We start from the raw sequence: 25,399 nt of genomic DNA, 5'->3' as shown, positions 1-25,399 counted from the left end.
AATTATAACTTTGCTCAAACAAGCACATGAATTTATTTGTTGCTATCAACATCATAGGCCATCTTTCTTGCTACTTGATGCTTTCTATGTCAATCAAAAAATCAGAGTCAGTCAACTGGTAACTCGAAGGATAAATTTCTAAGGATAAAATAATTCGGCCAGAGGCAAAGAAATCTCAATTTACAGATTTTTGAAAGCGTATTATGGTCAATTCAATTTTTTAAATGATTAAATAAAAAATAAATAAATAAAAGGGGATTGAAGAATGTAAATTAATTTTTGATGGGGATATTGGATATTATGGTGATTTCATGGGTATATTGGCTATTTCAAAATTTTGAAAATTTTCCTAAAAAAAATATACTTTTGATTCATTTTTTAATTTTGACGAACAATACACAATTATATATATATAGCTTTAGCTATTAAATTTTTGTTTTTTGTAACTCAATTATTCGTTTGTTGACGTGAGAAGACTAAGCTGCCAATATTTTACTTGGCTTGAGGACTGGGCTATAAAGTCATACAAGTCCACGTTCTCTTTTTGATGAGCCGAAGTCTTATTTTTTTTCTATAATTGAAAGGAGTGTCTCCAATTATATTGTAGCTAAAGAGGACTACAATTAATTATAATTTCGATCAAAGCAGTGTCTCCAATTATATTGCAGTTCTTAATTTGTTGCTGATTCAAAGTCTCCTTTTTTTTCTTTTTATCAATGAGTATAATATTTATGTTCACTCAGGAGCAGATTCAGGATTTGATCAGAAGTAGGCACAAAATATTAATAAAAATAAAAATATTTTTGTCAACCAACGAGTCAATATATGGTTCTGTCACAACATGTGCATTGGTTACGTGATGTGACCATCTTTCAAAATTTTGGCACAATAAGGCACGTCACACAAAAGATTTGATCACGGCACAACACATCGTCATGTGTAATTAGGACCGTTAGATCTTGATCGAATGATGAATCTTAAATAAACTAATCTAAATTATGAAAAAATAGTTAAACATGTTAAATGTGACCGGTCACGTTTGGACACGTCGTGTGGGTCACATTCACAACACATTAATCAAAATTATGTTTTTATTTAAATACATATCAGCTGAAAATGCGCTAGCAACAAAAATCGTTAGTTGAGAAATTTGACTGGAGATTGAGTTTGAAAAAACACGTCCCTAGCAACAATAAATGAGTAGGCATTTATGCGTGAGGAACAGTAGCCCCGTGCCTCCCCTCAGAAAATGCGTGAGGTGATGAATTTAAATGACTAATTAAATCAAAGGAACAAATGACTAATTTTGCCCCTTTTTTTTTTTTTTTGCAAATTATTATGCATGGTCTCTATAGCGCTACAATTAATCGCTACTTAAAATCTTTGCTCTAAGTAGCGCGCTATAGCAGTGCTATAGCGCTTTATAGTTAGGTTATGTGACAAGATGGGCTTGATGGATATCTTTTGCCTATCTTAAGGGGAGTGTTGAGATTTATTGTATGTTTACGCATTTATAGAAACTATAGGGACATTTTGGTAAGAAAAGATTATAGAGAATTATAGGAACTCGTATGTAAGATATAACACCTATATAAGCAAAAGAGAACAAGGAATAAAATACAACTCATTTTTCTGAAATTCAAAAGAGAACAAGGAATAAAATACAACTCATTTTTTTGAAATTTCACTCTTTCAAATTAATTTAGTATAAAGTCAAGCGGTCAAAATTAGAAGGTTAATAAATTAATTTTAATGCATTATTTTTTTTATGTTTTTTTACCACTTGACTTTATGCAAAATTAGTTTTAAAATTTAAATTTTTTGCAAGTAGATGCATCACTAATAAGGTAGACGGGTTTCAATAGTTCGGATTTATCATTTGAAACCGATTCGATGAGTTTTAGACTTGAGTTCACAAAGGACTTGGTGAACTTATAAGAACACCCTAGTTCTACTCTAATATTATATATGAAAGCTCCCCCCAAGTTATCAAGAACATCCAAACATTAAACAAGATAAAAGGAGAATTTAAACAATTATTTCACCAATGATCTTAACATGTACAAGCAACTTGTTAATTAGCCGATCAACAAATTCATTATCATTTTCAAATCCTACAATTCTAATAGTCATAAGGAACTCTCGCTGACTAATGCATCTCTCAGTCCCTCCTGAGTTGTCTCCTCATCTAAAATATTTCTGATGAATTTCTACGGTAGTAACAAAACCAGTTACGTACATATCCTTCTACAAGGACTTAATTGAGGGGGCTAATATAGAAAACACCCGGTATTACATGGCTTGTACTATATAGTTAACTTCCTGATCTAAGTCCATTTCTAGTAAATCTATTTATTGACTGTAAATACTCGAAGCTAGTCAAATTTTTTATTCAATAAATTTAGTGGCTTTATATGGTTGTCACCTCCATCAATTGATTGAGGCATCGAAAAAGAATTTACTAGTAGCAACATCGATCGATTGATCAAGAGAGAGAGAGAGATTACATGCTTTTTCTTATAGTGAGCTCTTGCAGTTTAGGTGAGTGAGGAGGAAATATGGTTCAAGACCAAAGACAGAGAAACTCCAACTTGCAAGTTCCAGGCACTTTAAGTTGTTGAAGACTGGGCAACTAGAAAAATCCTTCTTCTGTATTTATTTTCATTACCAAGTAAAATAAAAACTATGCTCCAGAGAAAAAACAAAAATGAAAATCACAAAGCTAATTAAAATGAAAGTCATGCGAGTTAGTAATAAATGCCCTAATAAACAATTATGTACTGGGCTTGGGTAAACATTGAAGTACATATAACAGGAGCAAGGTTTTGTTTAATTCTGAACTACCTAAAATAAGGCCAACAAAAGGACATATGCAAAAGTAGAATCATTGCAGATTTTTTGTTTCCATATTTTGCAAAGAGAAAATACCTTCCGCATATAGGGGCAACCCAAATCAAGTCGTAAGCTTTCGACATTTGAAAGGCTGTGAATAAGCTCGGGCCCCCTAGTAACATATTGATCCCGATCATACCAATCAGGAAGAAAGATGGAGGCATGAACTAGCAATGGCATATTTGTTAGCAACAGAGTATCCCTCATACCAAAATAAATATCCAAATAAAGGAGATTAGGTGCGAAAATCATTATGATTAAATCACTACAACGAAGAACCAATTTCTTCAAAGTGTTGGAACATATCTCAATGATGTCGATATAAAAACATTCTAGCACTAATTCTTCAAAGAGTTATCGCTGATTCCAACACCATTAAGGTTAAGGGTTTTAAGGTAAGGAATGTTTACTTAGTTGGGTTATATAGCTACAAAAGAATCAAAGTTTATAGAGAACCACAGCTGGAGATATATTAGTGATGCACAAGTGAAAATGAGATCAACGTTTAAATTCAAACTTTCACATAAATTTATTTCAACTAAACACTCGAGGATCCAACTTCAACACATCACCAATACAATCAGCAACAGCTTGAGTGCAAGGCCAGTAAACCCTAGAATCCAACCAAAGTCGAAATCTATTAACACATAATGTCTCTCGTTTCTCCAACACATTTTTCTCAAGTAGTTTGAATTTGTTCACAAATTCTACTGCCATTTTATCATCAATAATCTCTGGCAACACAAACTTTTTAATGTCAAATTTCTGATCCGACACAAAAGCCCATGTTTTTATCCTTCTTTTGGACAAGATGCATGTCTGCACAGCCTCTTTTCAATGCCATAATTATCCTCACTATAAACACACTCTTTCACTGCTAGAAATTATGTCGTTCTGGCTGGATCAATTCATTGTCGTTTGTATTATGATAAAAATGGAGATATTGTTGTCAGAAACCAAAAAAAGGAGACATTGTAGACTCAAATAAAGGATTGTTAAGATCTTCATATCCATATGCATATGGTGGCTGATAATGACCAGAATCGGATTCAAGTTTGGGTCTACATTTTCAGCATGTGCATAGTTTATACTCTATTTAATCAATCACAGGTTCAAATTTTCAGACGAATAATGACTAGAATTGGACCAGAATGAAATAAATTGGATGAAAAACACAAAATCCGCGAGTATCGAACCAATATCGGATCGGTCCCGGCCGATACCGATACGTATCAGCCGATCTGGATCGGTATCGGCCGATATTTACTTCTATGGATAGAACTGCCACTGCCATGTTGAGAGTGGAGAAAATAATTGTTATTGTATTATTATTGGATGTTGATCCTTGATTGAAGGTTATTACGAAAAAGAAATTTAAGAAATTAGCTGTTGTATTATTATTGGATGTTGCTCCTTGATTAAAGATTGATTATATTAATGGTGTATTGTCTTGTTGTCCTCACCTATTGGAGTTCGTTCAAGCTTATTGGATTTCTTTATAACTTGAATTAACATATTTTTGATATTTTGGAGAATTCTTATATATATATTTTTCTGTGGTAATTATTTATAAGACACTAGTGGAAAATATGGAATCAGGATCGGTTATATACGCATATTAGTATCGGAATACAACCGATCCTGATGAAGCCGATACTAATACTACACTAATCTGGATCGGTTATTAAATAACCGATCCTAATAGTATCAGGATCGGTTGTTTCAAACAACCGATCCTGATAGTTACTATCAGGATCAGTTGTTTCATAAACGACTGATCCTGATAGTGTAGTAACTATCAGGATCAGTTGTTTCATAAACAACCGATCCTGATAGTATACCTATCAGGATCGGTTGTTTGAAACAACCGATACTGATAGTAACTATCAGGATCAGTTGTTTGAAACAACCGATCCTGATGTTATATTGGATCTAAAAAAAAAAAAAATTTTATTTGGCCAGCTTCCATATATATTTGCTGGCCAGCATAAAATAGTTTTTTTCATTTACCATTGATTTATTGGAGCTCAAAACCAATTAAGAACACAAAATAAAATTCATGAAACACAAAAAGAAGTACAATAGTTGAAGAAATTTGGTGCAATAGCAAAATAAAATTCAGCCACATATATGGCACTCCCTCTTTTATCGTCTCCACCAGTGCAAACTTCAAAATGTGAACAAATATTTATATCATTAATTGCTTGCTTGTGCATCTTCGATACATGTATTATTTAAATTGAAAGACAAGAAAAACCTAGCTAGCATACCTCAAAGTGTACATCTTCACCGCCGATGGAATAATCTCAAAAGGCCTTGCTCAAATGAAAAAAAAAATTGAAACCATGAATGCAATTTAGTGTAAATTAAAAATACAAAAGATGCTCAAATGTACATAAGAGATTTGAGGAAATAAACAGTATGTACCTTAAGTATAATTTAAGGGCATAAGCCGGGGCATCATCCTTCATCTCATTCCATGAACTTGGAAGAGATGGATGGCACATTCTTGTCAGTTTTTGTCTTCTTCGCCTTTTTTTTGACATGATCGAGAGAGAGAGACGGACGAGTTGAGAGGCGGGTTTGATTTTTGCTAAGTTGAAAATGAGAGGCGTGAAATGAAAATAAGAACCCTAGAAGAGGGAGAGACTGAGACAGAGAGAGACGGAGGAGTTGAGAGGCGGGTTTGATTTTCGCTAAGTTGAAAATGAGAGGCGCGGAATGAAAATAAGAACCCTAGTGAGTTATCAGGATCGGTTGTGTGGGTACATTTCCGTTAAAGCCTTCAAGGCCCAACAAGCACACATCCCGAGTGAAGTAACTCAATTTTGTTACAAAAGATGGATAAAAACATGAGCTTCTGTGCCGGATCTTTGATCTTTGAAAGGAGTGTCTCCTTTTTTCTTTCTTTCAACGAGTTGATAGAAAAAAAATAAGACTTGAGGTAAGAGTTTCATAAAAAGGACTTGCTTTTGTGCCGTCTGTTCATATTTGGAACCATTTTACAATCTAAAACTGTCCAAATCCCGACAATTTTCGGAGATTATCTTTTGTTACTTTGTTAGTATCACCGACCAACTTTGCAAATTTGTACCTTGCCATGATCTTTGCAAGTAAATATTATAGAAGGCCAACAATTCTGTTAATTTCATTGTTATATTGACTCTCGTTTCTGTTGCTCAATCTTATGTAATAAAAATTACTAATGTAATCGTTAAAAATAATTAAAAATTACTCTTGAGCCTCAATTTTCGGTGAAATCGGCCGAATCACTGCAAATTTGGTTGAGTTTTTCATTAATTTTTTTTCAAAAATAGAAAAAAATAATGGAAGAGTAGAATGATCTGACGGTGTAACCACAATGAACTTATTATTTTTTTGTCAAAGGAATGTACCAAATTCTTTTATAATGAAATGAATGGAACTTAAATATAAAGCATAAGTTATTTTCTATGATTTAATTATTCAAAAATAGGTCGAACTTCAAAAGAGGAGTCTTATAAATTATACTCTAATGGACTATGCTCAAGTAAAATTTAATATTTTAATAGATTGAATCAATTTTTTTTTTTTTATCTTGACATATTTTTTCTAAATTTTTTGAGTTTTATCTGATTCATCCAATTTCTACTAATTCACTCGATTCCGATTTCATCATTAACTCATAATTAACATACAAATTTTGCTTCCGATGAAAATATAACAATATATTAATAAATAAATAAAATAAGATAACAAATAATAATAATAATATCTATCCTCATAAAAATCTGACTATATAATAGTAAAGTTTTACCTAAAAGAAATCCGATATTTTCATTGATTTTAATCCAACACGTCTTGAATTCTACCATTCTTAATTAAGGAAAACCTTCCCTTTCATCTTAATTTGTTGAGCTAACCAGTTTAATTCATACGGGTATTAGCAATGCCTACGAGTCACTTCATAGATTAAAAAAATGTTTATTTTTGGAATTTAGTCCAAATTATTCAAAAATTGATGCAAAATCAGTGGAAACCGCACCGATAATTTTAGAGATTGTTAAGTGGAGATGACAATTTTCATGGCTTCTCTCTCTGTTGGATTTTTTTTTTTTTTAAATGCAATCCCCAAGGACAGCTGACAAGTTTCATTTTCCAACTACCTAAGAGCATTTGCATAAGTTAATTTGCTCGTACATGATTATTAATTTATTTTTGGAATTTTGAAAATTTGAAAACGTGTTGACTGATACATGATTGCCTTCCAACAAGTTTTCTTCAGTTTTTTTTAATATTTTGGGTATCATTTTATCAATCACCACCAACCCACAAGGCCACGCCTGTGACGAATTCGGATCAGACAAGAATTAGATTAGATCCGAATCATTCAATACAAGTTGCACGAATCTTAAAGTGAGACCTTTATAATTAAATTAAGTCCGAAAGTCTTATGGTTCACTTGAGACTTCTAATATGTCCAGTCTGATATTTGTTGTTTAAAAAAAAATTAAATATACAGTTCACCGAATACTAATAATTGAATTTTCTCTTAATTATGAAGAAAAAAGTATTTTTAATTATTGTTTATTTAACTTAATGTATTGGTTAACAAAAAAAAAACACATAATCTATCTTTAGTCCAGTAATAAAGAACAATTGAAACATTACATCTATAAAATCCTGATAAGAAATATCACTCGTAAGATAAATCACTCGTAAGGTAAAAGAATTTTAACGGTTTGGATTTATCGTTTGAAATCAATCCGATAGGTATTAGAGTTGAGTTCACAAAAGAGCTTGGTGAACTTATTAGGATCACCCTAGTTCTCTCTCTCTCTCTCTGTCTATATATATATATATATATATATATATATATATATTATAGAGTATGGCTAAATTGCTACCGGTACCACTTCGACCTATGTGCTTACGGGGTCCAATTTTAGTATTTGATGTTCAAACAACAAATCCAAACCGTTAGATGTTCAATCTATATTAAAATGTGCTTGGAGACCAAATTTTACATTTTTTGAAATTTTTTTACTATTTATTAAGCTGGTCTGAAAACCGTTATTTTTCAGTGCTGCATAACTATTAAATATTTGGGTGTATAAATTGATAAATCTCGTTGAGCGTACAACTATATTAAACTGTGAAGGAAGGTTTAATTTTAGAGCTACTTTGTTAGAGAAGAAGAAACTGATGTAATGTAATTGCAATTGGAAATAAAATATGTGGGCAAAATTGAGGAGAGACTTGATTGCAATTGGAAAGAAATTGGTGCATGTATTTATTCCTTTTTTAAATGTAATTATTTAGAACTTTTTAGTTATAATAGAAATTTTAGACCCTTCAGTGCAAAAAGGTTCAATTTAAAAAAAAAAAAAATTAATAAATATAAAGTTTTTTAAATGTTGACTACTAGCTAATTTTTTTATGGGATCATATTATTCTTTATTCTCTATTCCGTTTAGCAACCCCATTATATGGAGTCAATATAAAGTGCAGCACGACTCTCTGCTTTTTGGCAAATTTTTCCATACGGCAAGAATTTTGGGGATATGATTGATTGATTTTCCATTACAACGACACCAGGACAGTGGCTCCTTGATCTTTCTCACCTTCACCGTGTTTATCCACATAAAAGATGTGAATATCTAACAAACATATATAATTAAACTAATAATAATTAAGATGATTTGATGCAGTCATCACAACTATGGTCTGTTTCTTCACATGCATTATCTATACCATGCAGATCCACGGTTCTTAATTAGCTTCTTATATATATACGTTATACTTGATAAAATAGATATATTATCCCTGTTCTATGTGCGAGTTTTGCCCGACTGCATGCATGCACATGCATGTTTGATCAAGTTATTGATTCTAGCTTGGGCCCAGTCTTCAAGTCAGGGAATTGTATATGACAGGATATTGTGACGCAAAGCGGTCCCGATACGATCTTGCCCGTTAAGCTCACGTAGTCGGTTTAATGATAGTAGAGAAGAGTTTTACCAATTGACACAAAATGGTCCCGATACTATCTTGCCCGATAAGCTCAAGTACTCGGTTTTATGGTAAAAGAGAAGAGTAAAGAGTCACAAAGAATACAATCAACAAAACACTCAACTTTTCTATTCAATAATCAACTGTCTTACAACCAAATACCCGTACCAATTTATAACCAAAGATTACTTAGTCCCTAAGAAATATTATTAAAAGCTATTTAATTAAAAACTCAAAACCCAACATGACCTTGTCGTCCAAGGCAGATATTAAATACTATTTATTATAATTTAAGTAAAACAATAAAAGTTTAATGCTTATAACATCCATCCAGTCAAAGCAATAAAATTGCACTCTTGGAAGACCGTCCATGCATGTATCCATATCCAGTCGGTAACTTAATTGCTTCTTGTAGTCCGCCAAATGACTCTTTGATTTCCTCCATCCAGTCAACATAATAAAACTGTGTAATTATTTAGAAGACAGCACCCATGCAGTTTTAATTATATGGTTCATATTTCAAGTTGCACATATAATTCTTTGATCGGTATGGATTTGTTGTGGCCATCGTTTACATCCGAATCTGAATCGGATATGTCTTCGATACGCACTGCGTCAGGCTCCCCGGGTTGGTTGAAGCTTGACCTCAAGCTTGCATCTTCTTCATAGTACTTGTGGAGATGACTAACATTGAACGTGTTGGATATATGCAAATCATCAGGTAATTTCACGCGGTAAGCATTTTCTCCAAATTTCTCCAGAATCTCACATGGCCCAACTTTTCTTTTTTTAAGCTTGTGATATTCACCACGTGGGAACCGTTCCTTCGGTAAATAGACCCAAACTAGTTCTCCCACTTCAAATTGTACGTCACGGCGCTTTTCATCTGCTTTAGCCTTGTATTTAGAGTAAGATTGCTCTAAATTTTCACGCACCGTTTTATGTAATTCCCTCAAATCTTCCAGCCTTTCCTCCACCCTTTGAACCTTAGACTTTGGCCCTTCAATAGAAAGAGTATCAAGAGGGCCTCGGGGAATATACCCGTACACGATTTTGAAAGGTGCGAATCCCGTAGAGCGGTTTACCGAACAATTATATTCAAACTCAATTTTCGGTAGCAAAGTATCCCACATGCCGAATGTTGTAACTTGTGCACGTAGCATGTTTCCAAGGCTTCTGTTTACGACTTCGGTTTGGCCATCTGTTTGAGGATGGAAAGTGGAGCTAAACTTCAAATTGGTCTTTAACTTTTTCCAAAGTTCCATCCAGAATTTGCTCAAAAATTTTGTGTCACGGTCAGAAACAATGGTACTTGGCAAGCCATGATGCCGAACAACTTCATTGAAGTAAAGTTCAGCTACTTTTGGTGCATCCACAGTGGTTTTGCACGCAATGAAGATAGCCATTTTGCTAAAACGGTCAACAACTACCATGATGTTATCGTTCTTTCTTCTTGTCATTGGTAATCCGGTCACGAAGTCCATTGAAATGTCACGCCAAATACCAAATGGAAGAGGCAATGGATTGTAGAGACCCTGATTTGTGTTGGTGCCTTTAGAAGTTTGACACACTTGGCAAGCTCGAACAAAGTGCTTAACATCCCGCCATAGACTTGGCCAAAAGAACCTCTCCCGTACCAAATGCAAAGTCTTTTCCAACCCGAAATGACCTTGGTTATGCATTTCCTTGATGATGAGATGTCGTAGAGAAGTTGCTGGGATACAAAGTGCAAGACCCCGAAATAAGTACCCGTTATGTAACAAGTAGTCATCCCGTGCCTTTTTCTTCACGTCTTCTAGTATTTGTCCGAAGTCGGGATCCTCCTTAAGAATCTCAGGTACGTGTTCAAACCCGAGAGTGTAGGTTGACATTGCCGAGAGCAGTGCATGCCGTCGGCTTAGAGCATCAGCGACTTTGTTGCTTGATCCTGCTTTGTGTACAATGGAGAAAGTGTACTCTTGGAGCGAAGTAACCCACTTGGCATGTCGGGAGCTTAATTTGTTTTGATATTGCACAAATTTCAGCGCTTGGTGGTCTGTGTATAGCACAAATTCACGAGATAAAAGGTAATGCCGCCAATGTTGCAAAGCTTTTACTATGGCGTACAACTCAAGGTCATACACCGGATAATTGGTTTTAGCTCCGCCAAGTTTCTCGCTAAAATATGCTACAGGTTTCTTTTCTTGAGAAAGTACGGCACCAATACCCACTTTTGAAGCATCGCATTCCACTTCAAAAATTTTATCGAAATCCGGCAAAGCTAACACGGGTGCATGTGTTAAACAATGCTTGAGTTTCTCAAAAGCTTGTTGTGCATTTTCACTCCATTCAAAGTTCTTTAGCTTGAGTAGCTCAGTGATTGGTGCAGAGATACTGCTGAAACCTTTGATGAAACGCCGATAAAACCCTGCTAACCCGAGAAATGATCGAACCTCAGTGAAAGAAGAGGGTTTCGGCCATTCTTGGATTGCTTGAATTTTGTCTTCTTCGGGTAGGATACCACTAGCAGAAATCTTAAACCCCAAAAATATTAATGTTGGAGTCATCCAGACGCACTTCTTCGGGTTTGCAAAAAGGCTATTGTTGTGGAGCGCTTCAAGAATTTCTCGCAAGTGTTGCATATGCTCTTCTTGGTTTCGGCTATATATAAGAATGTCGTCAAAATAGACAACAACAAACTTGTTAAGGAAAGGCCGCAAAACTTGGTTCATCACACGCATGAAAGTGCTAGGAGCATTAGAGAGGCCGAAAGGCATGACGACCCACTCAAAAAGACCTTCTTTTGTTTTGAAAGCAGTTTTCCATTCGTCTCCCAGCTTGATACGGATTTGGTGATAACCACTTTTAAGATCAATTTTAGAGAATACCTTGGCGCCACTTAGTTGATCAAGCATGTCTTCAAGTCGCGGAATCGGAAACCGGTACCTTACAGTGATGCGATTTATTGCACGGCTATCCACACACATGCGAAAACTTCCGTCCTTCTTCGGCACCAAAAGAGCTGGCACGGCACAAGGACTTATGCTTTCTCGCACGAATCCTTTGTCAAGTAGCTCTTGTACCTGACGCTTCAATTCTTCATGCTGTTGCGGGGTCATGCGGTAATGAGCCTTGTTGGGAAGACTAACCCCTGGTACTAAGTCAATTTGGTGTTGAATATCGCGAAGTGGGGGCAGCCCATCGGGAAGTTCGTCAGGAAGCACATGCATGAATTCGGCCAATAGGGGTTGCACCTTTTCAGGTATATTTTGCTCGGTTTCTGTTTTGCTGGAGTCGCATGAGGTAAGTGCGAAACAAATTTCAGCACCTTCCAATTCCTTCTCAAATTCTTTTCGAGGTACGCAAAACACCGTATTGGCTTCTTTCATTTCTTCTTGAACCGGGTTTATGCGTACCTTTTTTCGCACCAACATGAATGGTATATGTGTGCTTCCTTCCATCATAGACGGCTTGATTGTCATATTGCCATGGTCGACCGAGGATCAGATGTGAGGCATCCATTGGAACCACATCGGCATAAATAGTGGTAGTGTAATGCGGCCCGAGTGTGAGTTGAAAGTGACACCTTTTGTTGACATGAATTTCAGCCCCTTTGTTCACCCACCCGAGTTTGTAAGGATTTGTATGGTTGGTGGTGTTAAGCTGAAGTTTTCGAACTGCCTCTTCCGAAATCACATTCTCCCAACTACCTGAATCGATTATTACGAAACACTTCTTGTTCTCAATAACACACATGGTTTTAAAAATGGCATGTCGTCTCCAATCTTCTGTTGACTTCGGCCCCAAGCAAAGCCTTCTCATAACTAAGCTTTCTGCCGAGAGGTCTTCGGGATTGACCTCATGAATTTCTTCCTCTTCATACCCATTTTCATTCCACTCTTCCTCTTCCTCAAAACCTTCGTTGGCATATAAATGAGGTCGAACCTTTGGGCACTCTCTTGCATAATGGCCCATTTCACAGCAATTGTTACAGCGAATATTGGCCTTAGAGTTTTCTGGGAAATTCTGGTTTGGTTTAGGTGGAGATGGGAGTAAATGGGGTCGGTTGGAATTTGTAGTGTTATTTGGAGCGGGGCGAAAAGGAGAAGAGTTAGAGTTAGAAGAAAAATTACCACGGTTGAAGTTGCGGCTTTTCGTGAGCTGTTTTTCGACGGCTTTTGCCTTGGATTGAGCCTCGCCCACATTGTTGAAAGTGTGAACCACCAGCATATCTTGAATATTCATCCGAAGGCCATGCAAATATCGTGCAACCCTCAAATCTTCGGTCTCATTGATTTGGTTTCGTGCCTCAAGTTTATAAAACTCAAGAGTGTATTCCTCCACACTTTTCGCACCTTGAGAGAGAGATTGAAATTGTTGAAAAAGTGTCTGCCGGTAGTTAAGAGGGAGAAACTCACGGTTCATTTCGCGCTTCAAATCGAGCCAGTCATTGAGAGGAGGAAGGCTGTCGAGATAGCGGCGATACTTGAATGATTGCCACCATGCTGCTGCTCTATCTCGGAACCGTATTGTCACCAATGGCACGCGTTTTTCAAGCGGCACATCCTTCAATTCAAAAACCTCTTCCACGGTGTTGGTCCAGTCAAGGAACTCTTCGGGTTTGAGACTTCCTGAGAAATCTGGAATCTCTACTCTGAGACCACCATCCCAGTTTCGATCACGTTCACGCACTGGAGGATTAACTTGGTCTCGATTTTGGGGACCTTGTTCTCGGTTGTTGTTGTTCGGGTTTAATTGTTCCATGAGTGTGGTGATAAGTTGGGTTTGATTGTTGTCCATTCGCTCGAGTAGTGCGGTTTGATTTTGTTGCATTTGTTCAAGGATGGCGAGAAGGTTAGGGTCGGCCATGAAGGTTGGTGATGCTTGTAATAGGGGGAAATAGTGTGGGGTTTGTCGATGGAGGTGAATTTGGCGGTTGTCGAAGATACAACTTCACGCAAGTGCGAAGGTGGTTGTCGAACCTCGCTCTGATACCAATTGACGCAAAGCGGTCCCGATACGATCTTGCCCGTTAAGCTCACGTAGTCGGTTTAATGATAGTAGAGAAGAGTTTTACCAATTGACACAAAATGGTCCCGATACTATCTTGCCCGATAAGCTCAAGTACTCGGTTTTATGGTAAAAGAGAAGAGTAAAGAGTCACAAAGAATACAATCAACAAAACACTCAACTTTTCTATTCAATAATCAACTGTCTTACAACCAAATACCCGTACCAATTTATAACCAAAGATTACTTAGTCCCTAAGAAATATTATTAAAAGCTATTTAATTAAAAACTCAAAACCCAATAATCAACTGTCTTACAACCAAATACCCGTACCAATTTATAACCAAAGATTACTTAGTCCCTAAGAAATATTATTAAAAGCTATTTAATTAAAAACTCAAAACCCAACATGACCTTGTCGTCCAAGGCAGATATTAAATACTATTTATTATAATTTAAGTAAAACAATAAAAGTTTAATGCTTATAACATCCATCCAGTCAAAGCAATAAAATTGCACTCTTGGAAGACCGTCCATGCATGTATCCATATCCAGTCGGTAACTTAATTGCTTCTTGTAGTCCGCCAAATGACTCTTTGATTTCCTCCATCCAGTCAACATAATAAAACTGTGTAATTATTTAGAAGACAGCACCCATGCAGTTTTAATTATATGGTTCATATTTCAAGTTGCACATATAATTCTTTGATCGGTATGGATTTGTTGTGGCCATCGTTTACATCCGAATCTGAATCGGATATGTCTTCGATACGCACTGCGTCATATTGGTGGCAGCATAATCTTCTCAGGGTAACAACCAAAAATTTAATTCAATGAAAAATGTTGAACATGTTTTGCTAATGTTTTTTATAGTGTTGTTTGTCAAATATAAAAGAATCACATTTTGGGAATTCTTTCTTCTTTTTTTCTTTCACATGATCGAGGTCATTGATATTTATTTCTCTCTTATTAAAAGGTTAATAAACTTATATGAAATTTATTATTAGATACATTTTTTGTCAAAATTTGTAGTAATATAAGAACTATAATTATTTCCAAATATATATATTTTTAATTTTTTCAAATATATAATTAAATTATAACAAGTGTCACATACGACATTGAATAAATATTTAAATAAAAAATTAAATAAATTTGGATGGTAAATCAAATTAGACTCCTCTCACTCTCCTTAAACTAAACATGCAAAATTTTCTTGTAAGATCAATTTCAAACAAAGACTTACAATAATTCTTTGTAAGTCAAATTCGTGGGGCACACATAGTCAAGTTTTCAAGAGCCAATATTAGAAAATTCTGATTATTTTATTCAATTTATCTATTTAGGTTATAAACCTTCATCATTTTGCCTATGTATGTATAAAAACAACGAGCCTGATACACTAAAATCCAAAAAAAAATTGAAAAATAAAACGGAATAGAAAAACTATGTTATGATTTTTTTCAAATATAATACCAATATTCTTTACAGCGTTTATTAATTGATTTTCTCTGATTTCCAATTAAAATTTGATTAAGATGAAAACAAATATTTTTGTTAGATAATTGTTTTTTTTTGTTAAATTTAATATTAAAAGCATGTAAATATTTGCAATATCATTTTAGCACTTTTCACATAGATAATGAACTATATATAATTAGTTAGATTCACAGAATTGAAGAGCTATTTAAATACAAAATCATGTAACTTTTGCATGATACAACATACTAAACCTTTTTCCCTCTCTCACTCCACATACAAAATTAAAATTTGACGTTAATGATGACTTATAAAAACTTATTTAAATGAATATTTTAAGTACACACATGCTAGATCGCTTCACTAAAATAAATCAATAAATTGAAATAATTTTAAAAACCAGAAAAAAATATTTAATGAGAAATCAATTAAACTAAATGCGTTAGGGTTCGAGCATATTGTTTGTGGTTAATCCCACCAAGCATGCATGCTATGATAAATAACTTCTAAAATTATATATTTAGCAATACAATTATGTTCAATAAAATGAATATTAGAGTGAAATTTATATGGAAATACATAATTAATAAATCAATGCGGTTATTATTTAGAAGAATACGGATATGAAGTTTGTACCGAACATTAGATAATATAATTAAAAGAAGTTTCCACTTATGAGGCTTTTTAAACTGGATATATTTATAAGTATTGAGATTAAAACAAATTCTTATGCTATTCTAATTTTTTCACATGTGGGTATCCTGAGAAGGGCATTTGGGAAATTGTTAATAAAACATTACAAGAATTGTTTACTAATATTCTAAATTAAGCTAGAATATATGATCTTGCTATCGACAAGTGCATAACTTTACCAAATATTTATTTTTTTTGTAATTTGTTTATTAAAAATTTTCATTGATTTTCTCTAATGTCTCACTAAATGATTCTTCTATCAAATGTTATATTTTCATTGATTTTTCGGTAAATGTAATATTAAAAAGTAAAACTGCAAAGTATTTGCCCATATTTTTTTTTAACTCTTTTCACATAGATAATAAGTCAAAATTAGTTTCATTCACGGAAATTAAAGAGATATATTAATAACGAAGCAAATAACATTTGCATGATAGGTCACATTAAACTTACCTCTCTTTTTCTATGACGACATGCAAAATTTCTTATAACATCAATTTCAAATGAACACATCCAAAAATTGTCTTCAAGTCAAATATAAGTCAAATTTCAGTTATATGTGTGTTAGATCGACTCACTTAATGAGTACTTTAATTGAAAATTATTACAAAATCAAAATTCACTTTAAAAAGAATCAATTTGTGAAGAGACCAGTTTTAGAGAAAAATGTTTTATTATTTTTAATGAATTTATCTCTTTAATTTAATGAACCTTCAATCCTTCATGCATTTAATATTTATTTGTACGCATGCATAAGAACAATTTTCGCCACACAAACACCACGATCCAATGATTTCCTATTGAATTTATACTGAATTGTAAACTTTTTCAAGGAAGAGAATATGTGGTATACAGTGCAGTGGGTATAACTGAAGTTGGTATTCGTTTGTGTCATCACGTTAGTAAAATTACTGTTGCATCAGAAAAACGGTGGCCTTTTGCCTGGGTTTGTTGTGTGTTATACTATATATGTTAGTCGGATACTCCAGATTGGAGTCCGTACCCATGTCGGATACGTATTGGATACCGATACGTACCCGATGATATGTATTCAATACGCCAGCTGGCGTATCGGCCTACGTGACGTATCCTTACTCAGCCGATATGGTCACCGATACTCCGTTGAAACTTCTGAATACGGCTGGATACCCGCAGATAAAAAAAGGGAAGTGCATAACTCATATGAATTCAATTTGAGAGGAGATAAAAAAATTAGGTGATTTTTCATTATTTGAACATTTATATTTTAGAAAATGTCTCAAAATCTCATTTCCATCTAATTATACTTCAATGATTCATGCCAGCCAGATGTTTTTATTTGCTCTTCAGAACCAAAAAAATGTTTACTAATATGGTTCATGGATTCACATTGAATGCATCACTGTCAAAGCTTAAAAAAGAGAGGTATAATAAGTAAAACAAAAAAACAAAAAAAGTATAATAAGGTTTATGATTATTATATCAAGCAAAATATTCCAAAAGGAAGACGGAGACTAAAGTCCCCCGTGCGCCTTCCAACCGAGTAAAACAAAATTATATTTAAATTAATAAAGCGTTGCGCAACTTCCGGGAAGTAGACCTTCAAAAAATAAAAGAGAAGAAGTTAGTGATTAGATGACTGACGTCTAATGCTAGAATTAAGAATATAACGACTCTAGATTGGAGACGTTGATGTCCCATCCAACATACCTAACAACAAAAATATAAAGAAGTTAGTGATATATATATTCATACAATATCCCTAGTCTGAGCTTTGTTGCATCTAAATAAGGGCCTGTTGGTACAGTACCTTGGTGGTGTGGTACCTTTAAAGAAGCTTGCCTATTATGCCTCAATATTAAGGTGGCTATCAAGATACAGTAATACTGACTCTGGACCTGACCTGCTAACTATTGATACAAGGGATCATTCTGTTTTACAATTAATACAATGGATTGGTGTTGCAATTTTCCAAATTTGGACGCTTTTTGGATGCAGGTTTTGTATTGGTTTTTTCTTATTGTGGCTTTTCTATTGAAAATTTGGCGAACTGATAGTTTAAATTTGGTTATTAAAATAAAAATCAAGTGTAGACAGTTTTGGTTGGATGGATGAGTCTGTATCCCCCCAGGTACCTGAGGTGCAATTTAAATAAATGGACAGCCCAATTAATCCCAACCGGATCAAACTCAATCCGGTGCCTATAGAAACTATAGGGGGTCCACTTTGATATTCGTGCCAACTAAAAAGAATGGTTCAGATTTACTTATTGCACCTCAGGTACCCGGGGGGATCCAAATTTGGATGGACTGGATGGACCCAATAGACATGTTGAGTAGGGTCAGCAACTTCTACAAACTTTTTCTGCAAGACATGACTGGTACTATTTCTGGTTTTTGGTATACTTGAGACTGATTAGGGTTCTTAAACAGACAATGAGCTTGAGTTGTCAACGGAAGATTTAATGAAGCTGTTAGTAGAGAAAGAAGAGTTGCTAGAACAAAAACAAAAGGAGTTTGAAACAATGAAAGATAAACTCATAGTACCTGTTCGGCAGCACGGATTAAAGCTCCTTAGCCTTCCTTAATGTCTTAAGTGGGCCAAACAGTGGTTCCTTAGACAGGCTTAAAGCCCGTCTCCTTAGAGCTCCTTAGATCAAAACGTTAAGTCGAGCATCTGCCTTCCTTAAGAAAATGACCTCCTTAGGGCTCATTTTAATCCTTTTTTTTACTGTTTTACCCCGCATCTTTCAATTGTTTATATTTTCTATCGTCTCTCTCTTCTCCTTTCTTGCACGCTTCCCTAGTCACGCAAAAACGAAAATCGTTTCTCCCGGCCTCCTTCGCAATCTCACCGGCAATGAACTCATTATTTTGATACCACAGGGAGCTTCACATTAAGGTGATCTTCAAATTGAGATCCATTTTGATTACTTTCGTTGCACCTTTCGCATTTTCGTTGGACAACTTGGTGTAGGAGGCAGAGACGAGACAGAGCCACCACCCCTTGCTCTGCCGTCTGCTTGTGAACTCCGAGGTTGGTCAGTATGTGAGTTAATTTATATATGCAAGGCTTGCTGCCTTTTGTATTGTTCTGTCAACGATCGCTTGATGAATGCAATTTCCTTGCTTTGAATGAAATTTAAATGTGCAATTTCCTTGTTTTTTGTTGTTTTGTGAATGATTGCTGCCTCTTCGGTTTGAATGAATTGAAATGAAGACATGGTTTCATGGCCAAATTAGCTTGATTTTCTTTGCTTTTTAGGTTGTCTTGTTTGATCGATAAGTTGAGGGACTGTAGAAATCTTGTACCAGGCCGGTACTAACCTTGTTTGGATTCTGGTATCATTTTTGTAGTGTCAGGGGCCAATTTGCGAAATGCAAAAAATTATCATCAGATTTTCATTTCATACTTTAAATTTCTCAATGATTTTTTTCCTTAAGAATTTGGTTATTATGCAATATTCAAACTCAGTTTCTTAAGTTTGTAACCTCAGATTTTTATATAAGAAGGTATTTCACTGGTTGTATGAACAAACAAAGAAGTTGAGGATAATTTAGTCTTTTTGTTTATTTTATAGTAAAGTACATTTTTTATTCACACATTCTACATGCTTAATCCAGTGTGTTGTTGCCGAACACTCACTCCTTAGTGAGGCTTAAATTGTTAAGCTTCAATGTCTTAATCCATGCTGCCGAACACCCTCATACGGGGTTATGCTGAGATGGAGAATGTGATGAGCCGGACTAAAAGAGAGGCTGAGAATTCTAAGAAATTTGCCATTCAGGTTCTCTCTCTTTAGGATTTATATTTCTATTTTCTTATTTTAATTTTTTGAATAACTTTTACTGTGTTTGCTTTCAATCGTTGCAAGTGTGACTAGCATTCCCTGTTCTTTGAGATGCTTGCCAAGGGGCAGCTTTATATATTATGATCCGTAATTAGATTTTAATAATTTTATACTACCTTTAGTGAAGCGTGTTTTCCCTCCTTTTTTGGTCTCAAGTGGGATTGATCTGAAAACCAAGCTAGAATGATTTAAGATGTTGCCTTGAATTTGAGGTTTCTCTACTGTTTATTAAGCTATTTACTGAAAGCTAATGCCAAAATGATGGGGGCAAGATTTTTTTCCTTTTCAGAAAAAAATGTGTTCTGCCAGTTTTTTTCACAATTGAAAATGAGCCAGAAAAGTTTTGACTGTTACTTGTACATACAAGAATTGGTGATTGATATATGATACTATGTAGAAATTTTGAAACTGCAACACCCAGTTGGAAACAGTCAACTGTGTATATATATTGATTAAAAAATATTTTTCAATTACAAATTTTCTTCATCATTATGATTCTATTCTGGGTATGGAAGATTTAATATTGTTCTGTTGGACGGCATTCTTAAATTGTAGAGCTTTGAAAAGAGCTTATTAGACTCCGTATTTTTTTTTTTTTTTTTTTTTTTTTTTAGGTGTGTTGGATGGGACATCAACGTCTCCAATCTAGAGTCGTTATATTCTTAATTCTAGCATTAGACGTCAGTCCTCTCAAAAAAACAAGTCAGTCATCTAATCACTAACTTCTTTATATTTTGATAAAGGATTTGTTGATCAACTAACTTCTCCATTTATCCATTTATTCCTTTCATGGTCTTTTATATATATATATATATATATATAGGAATATGCTATCATGCTATGAATAGCATAGAGCCCCTCCATGCAACGCCTTGGATTTTGACTTTTCAAAATACTAACGGTCGATCCGAACCATTCATCTTGTTCTCCATATTAATACGTATTTGGAGACCAAATTTTAAATTTTTTAGAATTTTTTTACTATTTCTTTAGATTTATTGAAAATCGCTGTTTTTTTATGGTCCAGATTTGCTGAAAACAGCGATTTTCAATAAATCTAAAGAAATAGTAAAAAAATTTCAAAAAATGTAAAATTTGGTCCCCAAACATATATTAATATGGAGAACAAGATGAACGGTTCGGATCGACCGTTAGGATTTTGAAAAGTCGAAATCCAAGGCGTTGCATGGAGGGGCTCTATGCTATGCATAGCATGCTAGCATATTCCTATATATATATATATATATATATGAAAGGATACTCAATTATTTCAATCAAGCACCACTCCAAATTGTGTTGTTTACTCTTTTTCTCCCCTGCAATGACATTTGTTGCACTCCTTTCCATATCACTTCTTCTCTTCTCCTTGTCCATCAAAACCACCACTCTATCACAAGCACAATGCCTTTCTGACCAACGGGATGCCTTGATTCAATTCAAGCATGGTTTCAATAAAAAAAATCAACTCCACTCATGGAATTCAAGTACCGACTGTTGCATATGGGACGGCATCAAATGCGATGATCAAACTGGTATGGTGACTGCAATCAGCCTTGCTGACATGTCCATCTCAGGTGAACTCAACCCGGCTTTGTTCAATCTCAGCTCTCTTCAGTACCTCGACCTTTCTTTCAACAACTTCTATAATATTACCCTTCCACAAACCGGGTTTGAGCGACTGGGTAATTTAACTCACCTTGACTTATCCTATTCTGGATTTGCCGGTGAAATTCCGATCGGCATTTCTTCCCTCAAACACCTCATCTCACTTGACTTATCAGATAATCACTATGGTGACTCTAATACCTTGTATCTTCATGGAACAAACCTAAAAACCTTACTCAGCAATCTCACCAAACTCCAAGGTCTTCGGTTGGATGGGGTTGACATTTCACTCAACGGATCTGAGTGGGGTGACGCAGTTTCTCAAGTAGGCACAACTCTTGTATACCTATACATGGTAAATTGTGGATTAAGAGGAATTTTGCCGAATGAAATATTCTACTTTACAAATCTTACACATCTTGATTTATCATTCAACTCAATGTTGACAGGTAAACTGCCAGAACTCACGAAGCAAAGCTTTTTGCAATATATGTTCCTTTCAAGTACAAATTTGACTGGTCCATTTCCAAATTCATTTGAAAATCTACAATATTTGTTGGAATTTCGTCTTTCCGACTCTGACTTCTATGGAGAAATTCCACCTTCAATAGCAAACCTTACAAGACTCTTAAATTTGGATTTTAGTTCAAATAGATTGACAGGTACAATACCCATGTCATTGTTTTCTCACCCTTCTTTGGAATTATTGAATCTAAATGATAACCAATTGTCAGGATGTCTACATGAGTTCTCAAATGGATCATCAGTTTTGGAATCTATTGACCTTAACTCCAATAATCTTCAAGGACAGTTGCCAATTTCCATCTTCAAATCCCTGAACCTCGTTAACTTAAATCTTGAATCAAATCACTTTAATGGTACATTCAACTTAGATATCATCAAGCACAATAAGAAACTTGATGTTTTGTATCTCTCAAACAACAATTTGTCAATTATAGAAGGCAAAAATCATAACGACTCATTCTATGCTTCTTTCCCCCAAATGAAGACAATTTTGTTGGCATCATGCAATTTAAAAAAGTTTCCTTCTTTTCTGAGTTTCCAAACAAAAATTGACAACTTAGACCTCTCAAATAATAGCCTCGCGGGAGACATCCCCCTTTCCATTTGTAATGTGCCAATTCGAGTGCTTGTTCTTTCATATAACAATTTAACTGGTACAATACCACCTTGCCTTCTTGAAGCTGCTGAATCTCGCGAAGTTCTTAACCTGAGAAGTAACAAATTAAGTGGGACATTGCCACGAAATATTAGTGAAGTATGCAAATTTAGAACAATAAATTTGAGTCGAAATAGAATAAATGGAAGTTTGCCCAAGTTACTAATGAACTGCCACACCCTAGAGGTCATGGATGTTGGAAATAATCAAATAGTCGATAGATTTCCCTTTTGGTTCGGAAATCTCGGATACTTGAGAGTACTTGTCTTAGAATCAAATAAATTTTATGGCACAATGTCAAATATGGAGGCCAAAGCAAAAACAAATAATTCCTATTTCGCTAAGCTACAGGTTCTTGATCTTTCTTCAAATCGTTTCAAAGGCATCATCCCCAAAATTGTTTTTGAAAACATGAAGGCTTTGGTTCCTTATGACGATTTTAGTGAATTTGATCCAAGTGATGAGTACGGGTATTATGAGGATTCAATTACGGTCACATCAAAAGGACAAGAAATGGAGATGCAGAATTCACTTGACATATTCTGTTCCTTTGATCTGGCAAACAATAAATTTTGGGGCGAAATACCCGAAGAGATTGGGCAACTCAAGTCCCTTCTTGTGCTTAACCTATCACATAATGCCTTGACTGGTATAATTCCAACGGAATTTGGTAATTTGGTGCAGCTTGAGTCACTAGATCTCTCCTCCAACCTACTTTCCGGACACATCCCTCAAGAACTCAGCTCTCTCACTGCTCTTTCTTCACTAAATCTCTCTTACAACAATTTGGTTGGAGATATACCCAAAGCCCATCAGTTCTCAACCTTTTCAAACGTTTCTTACTTGGGTAACCCCGGATTATGTGGTAGTCCTTTATCAGTGTTGTGTGCAGCTTCTTCAAATCATGGGTTTGATAAATGTTTGCCTTCAAAGCTTTCTAATGACATAATTGAGCTCTCTGTTTCTATAGGATTGGGGTTAGGTGTGGGGTTTACCTTTGTAATTTGGACTACAATATCATGGGAGAATGGAAGAAGGTGGTTTAATTTAATTATAGATAAATTTTACTTTCGATATTTTTATTGATGGATATATCTAAGAGCTTTTCTACTAATAAATCGGTATGAATCACTGTGTATTTTCTTGAATGTGTGTGCTTGTCTATGAAATTCCTTTTTTTTATCCACAAAGGGCACATAATGTATAATTATGTGTTATATTTGGATTTCGTCTAAATGGTACCACATATATTAAACATAAGAATTGCTAACCGTTGAGGTGATAATTATCTGTCTATGAACATAAGAATTGCTTTGAGTTAGCTGTAAACTTTAAAGAACTTTAAACCATAGTTATGAAACTCGGAATTGGAATCGGAATTGGATGAATTGACCGGAATCGGAAGAATTGGATCGGTAGCTCGGATTTTTTTTGGCTGAAACTTGCTTTTTAGCCAAAATGTAGGAAAAAAATTTGATAAAAATAATTTGTAAAAAAACTATGAAAAGACAAAACATTGCACTCAAATAATCCATTAATTATATAATGTAATACAACATTACAAATATAACACACCTTTTATTGCCAGAAGCTATGCCGAACTGGCTGAATCATCTCATCGTCCTCTGTATTAAAATTATAATTTTGAAGTTCTCCTAGGTAACAATATAATACAAACATTATAACTAAAATAGATAACATTAAATAAACAAATAGTTTTTTAGGCAGATGAATAAGAAAATTTAGTTAATTTAAAATTAAATAGGATAAAAAATTATTTGAAAATCGATTTGTCTAAAAATAAAGTACATATGAAATAGTTAGAAATAAATGTTGAAGGTTAGAATTTATACGAGATAGACATGTTAGAAAATTTATACTCGAAATTTTTTAATCTTTTTTTACTTAATTGGGACTGATTTACAAAACCTTAAAATTTAAAGGTTGAAATTGTAAAAAAGTAAATTTTAATGAGACAGGTGGGACCCGAAGTCCCCATTCATATCCTTTCTTCCATCTCTCCCGTAAATTACTAGAAAATTAGAAAGAAAAGGATCTGTACTGGATCTTAGAGTAAATTAGAAAGAAAACCGCATTATAAAATCATATAATAGACTGGATCTTAGAGTAAAATTGCAAATAGTAAAATAGTTAAATGAGGAGGGTTGGATTGTAATTTTCCCTTTTACCCCTTTTTCATTTCCTTCTCCGATTAAAATCGAATGGGACTCGGATTCCTGCGCCAACTGAAATTTAAGCCGAATTTTTATTAATAGAAAATAAATTAATAAAATATCAAAATAGGAGATAACTTTCGAGTTTTGTCAAGAAATAAGAAGAACGGGTTTATTTATCCCATCCAACGGACAAGACTAATTATCCCGTCCGGTTAATCCCTAATCAACGGCCCCCCCTTAATCAAACTCAGCGGAGAATGAAAGAAAAAAAAAAAAAAAAAAAAAAAACTGGACGGTAAAGTAAGACCCCTCCAGGATAAAAAAATCCGGACGGAATAGTTAAACCCATCCGAGCACATAATGAAGTTTTAACCGTTCACGCCTTAATTGAAGTATTGCTCATACAATCAAGTGTCAACATGAATCATGTCAGTATTAAACCCTTGTATATAAATAAGTGTTATTTTGGCATCTAGATTGAATTTTCGTAATCTTCTAGTTCCACACCTATCTCTTCTTTCCTTTAACACTTTCAATTTGAATATTTATACTTCCAATTAGGGC

At 34.5% G+C, this 25,399-nt stretch overlaps 2 protein-coding genes across 2 annotated transcripts; one reads left to right on the top strand and one right to left on the bottom strand.

Moving 5' to 3' along the window:
• Positions 1 to 12,204: 12,204 nt before the first annotated feature.
• LOC144556644 (uncharacterized) lies at positions 12,205 to 14,023 on the bottom strand. The gene has a single exon (XM_078305030.1). It carries the CDS (start codon positions 13,729 to 13,731, stop codon positions 12,205 to 12,207), a length of 1,527 nt encoding a protein of 508 aa, XP_078161156.1. The 5' UTR covers positions 13,732 to 14,023.
• A 7,143-nt stretch (positions 14,024 to 21,166) lies between these two features.
• LOC144556643 (receptor-like protein 6) lies at positions 21,167 to 23,744 on the top strand. Its single transcript, XM_078305029.1, has one exon. It carries the CDS (start codon positions 21,195 to 21,197, stop codon positions 23,742 to 23,744), a length of 2,550 nt encoding a protein of 849 aa, XP_078161155.1. The 5' UTR covers positions 21,167 to 21,194.
• Positions 23,745 to 25,399: the final 1,655 nt, after the last annotated feature.

Source organism: Carex rostrata, chromosome 7 (genome assembly GCF_964058835.1).
Source record: "Carex rostrata chromosome 7, lpCarRost1.2, whole genome shotgun sequence".
Classification (NCBI taxonomy): Eukaryota; Viridiplantae; Streptophyta; class Magnoliopsida; order Poales; family Cyperaceae; genus Carex; species Carex rostrata.
This window is presented reverse-complemented; position numbering and strand designations above follow the sequence as displayed.

Excerpts from the sequence above, each read along its gene's own strand:
- LOC144556644 (XM_078305030.1), bottom strand. The coding sequence starts at position 13,731 with ATGGCCGACCCTAACCTTCTCGCCATCCTTGAACAAATGCAACAAAAT.
- LOC144556643 (XM_078305029.1), top strand. The coding sequence starts at position 21,195 with ATGACATTTGTTGCACTCCTTTCCATATCACTTCTTCTCTTCTCCTTG.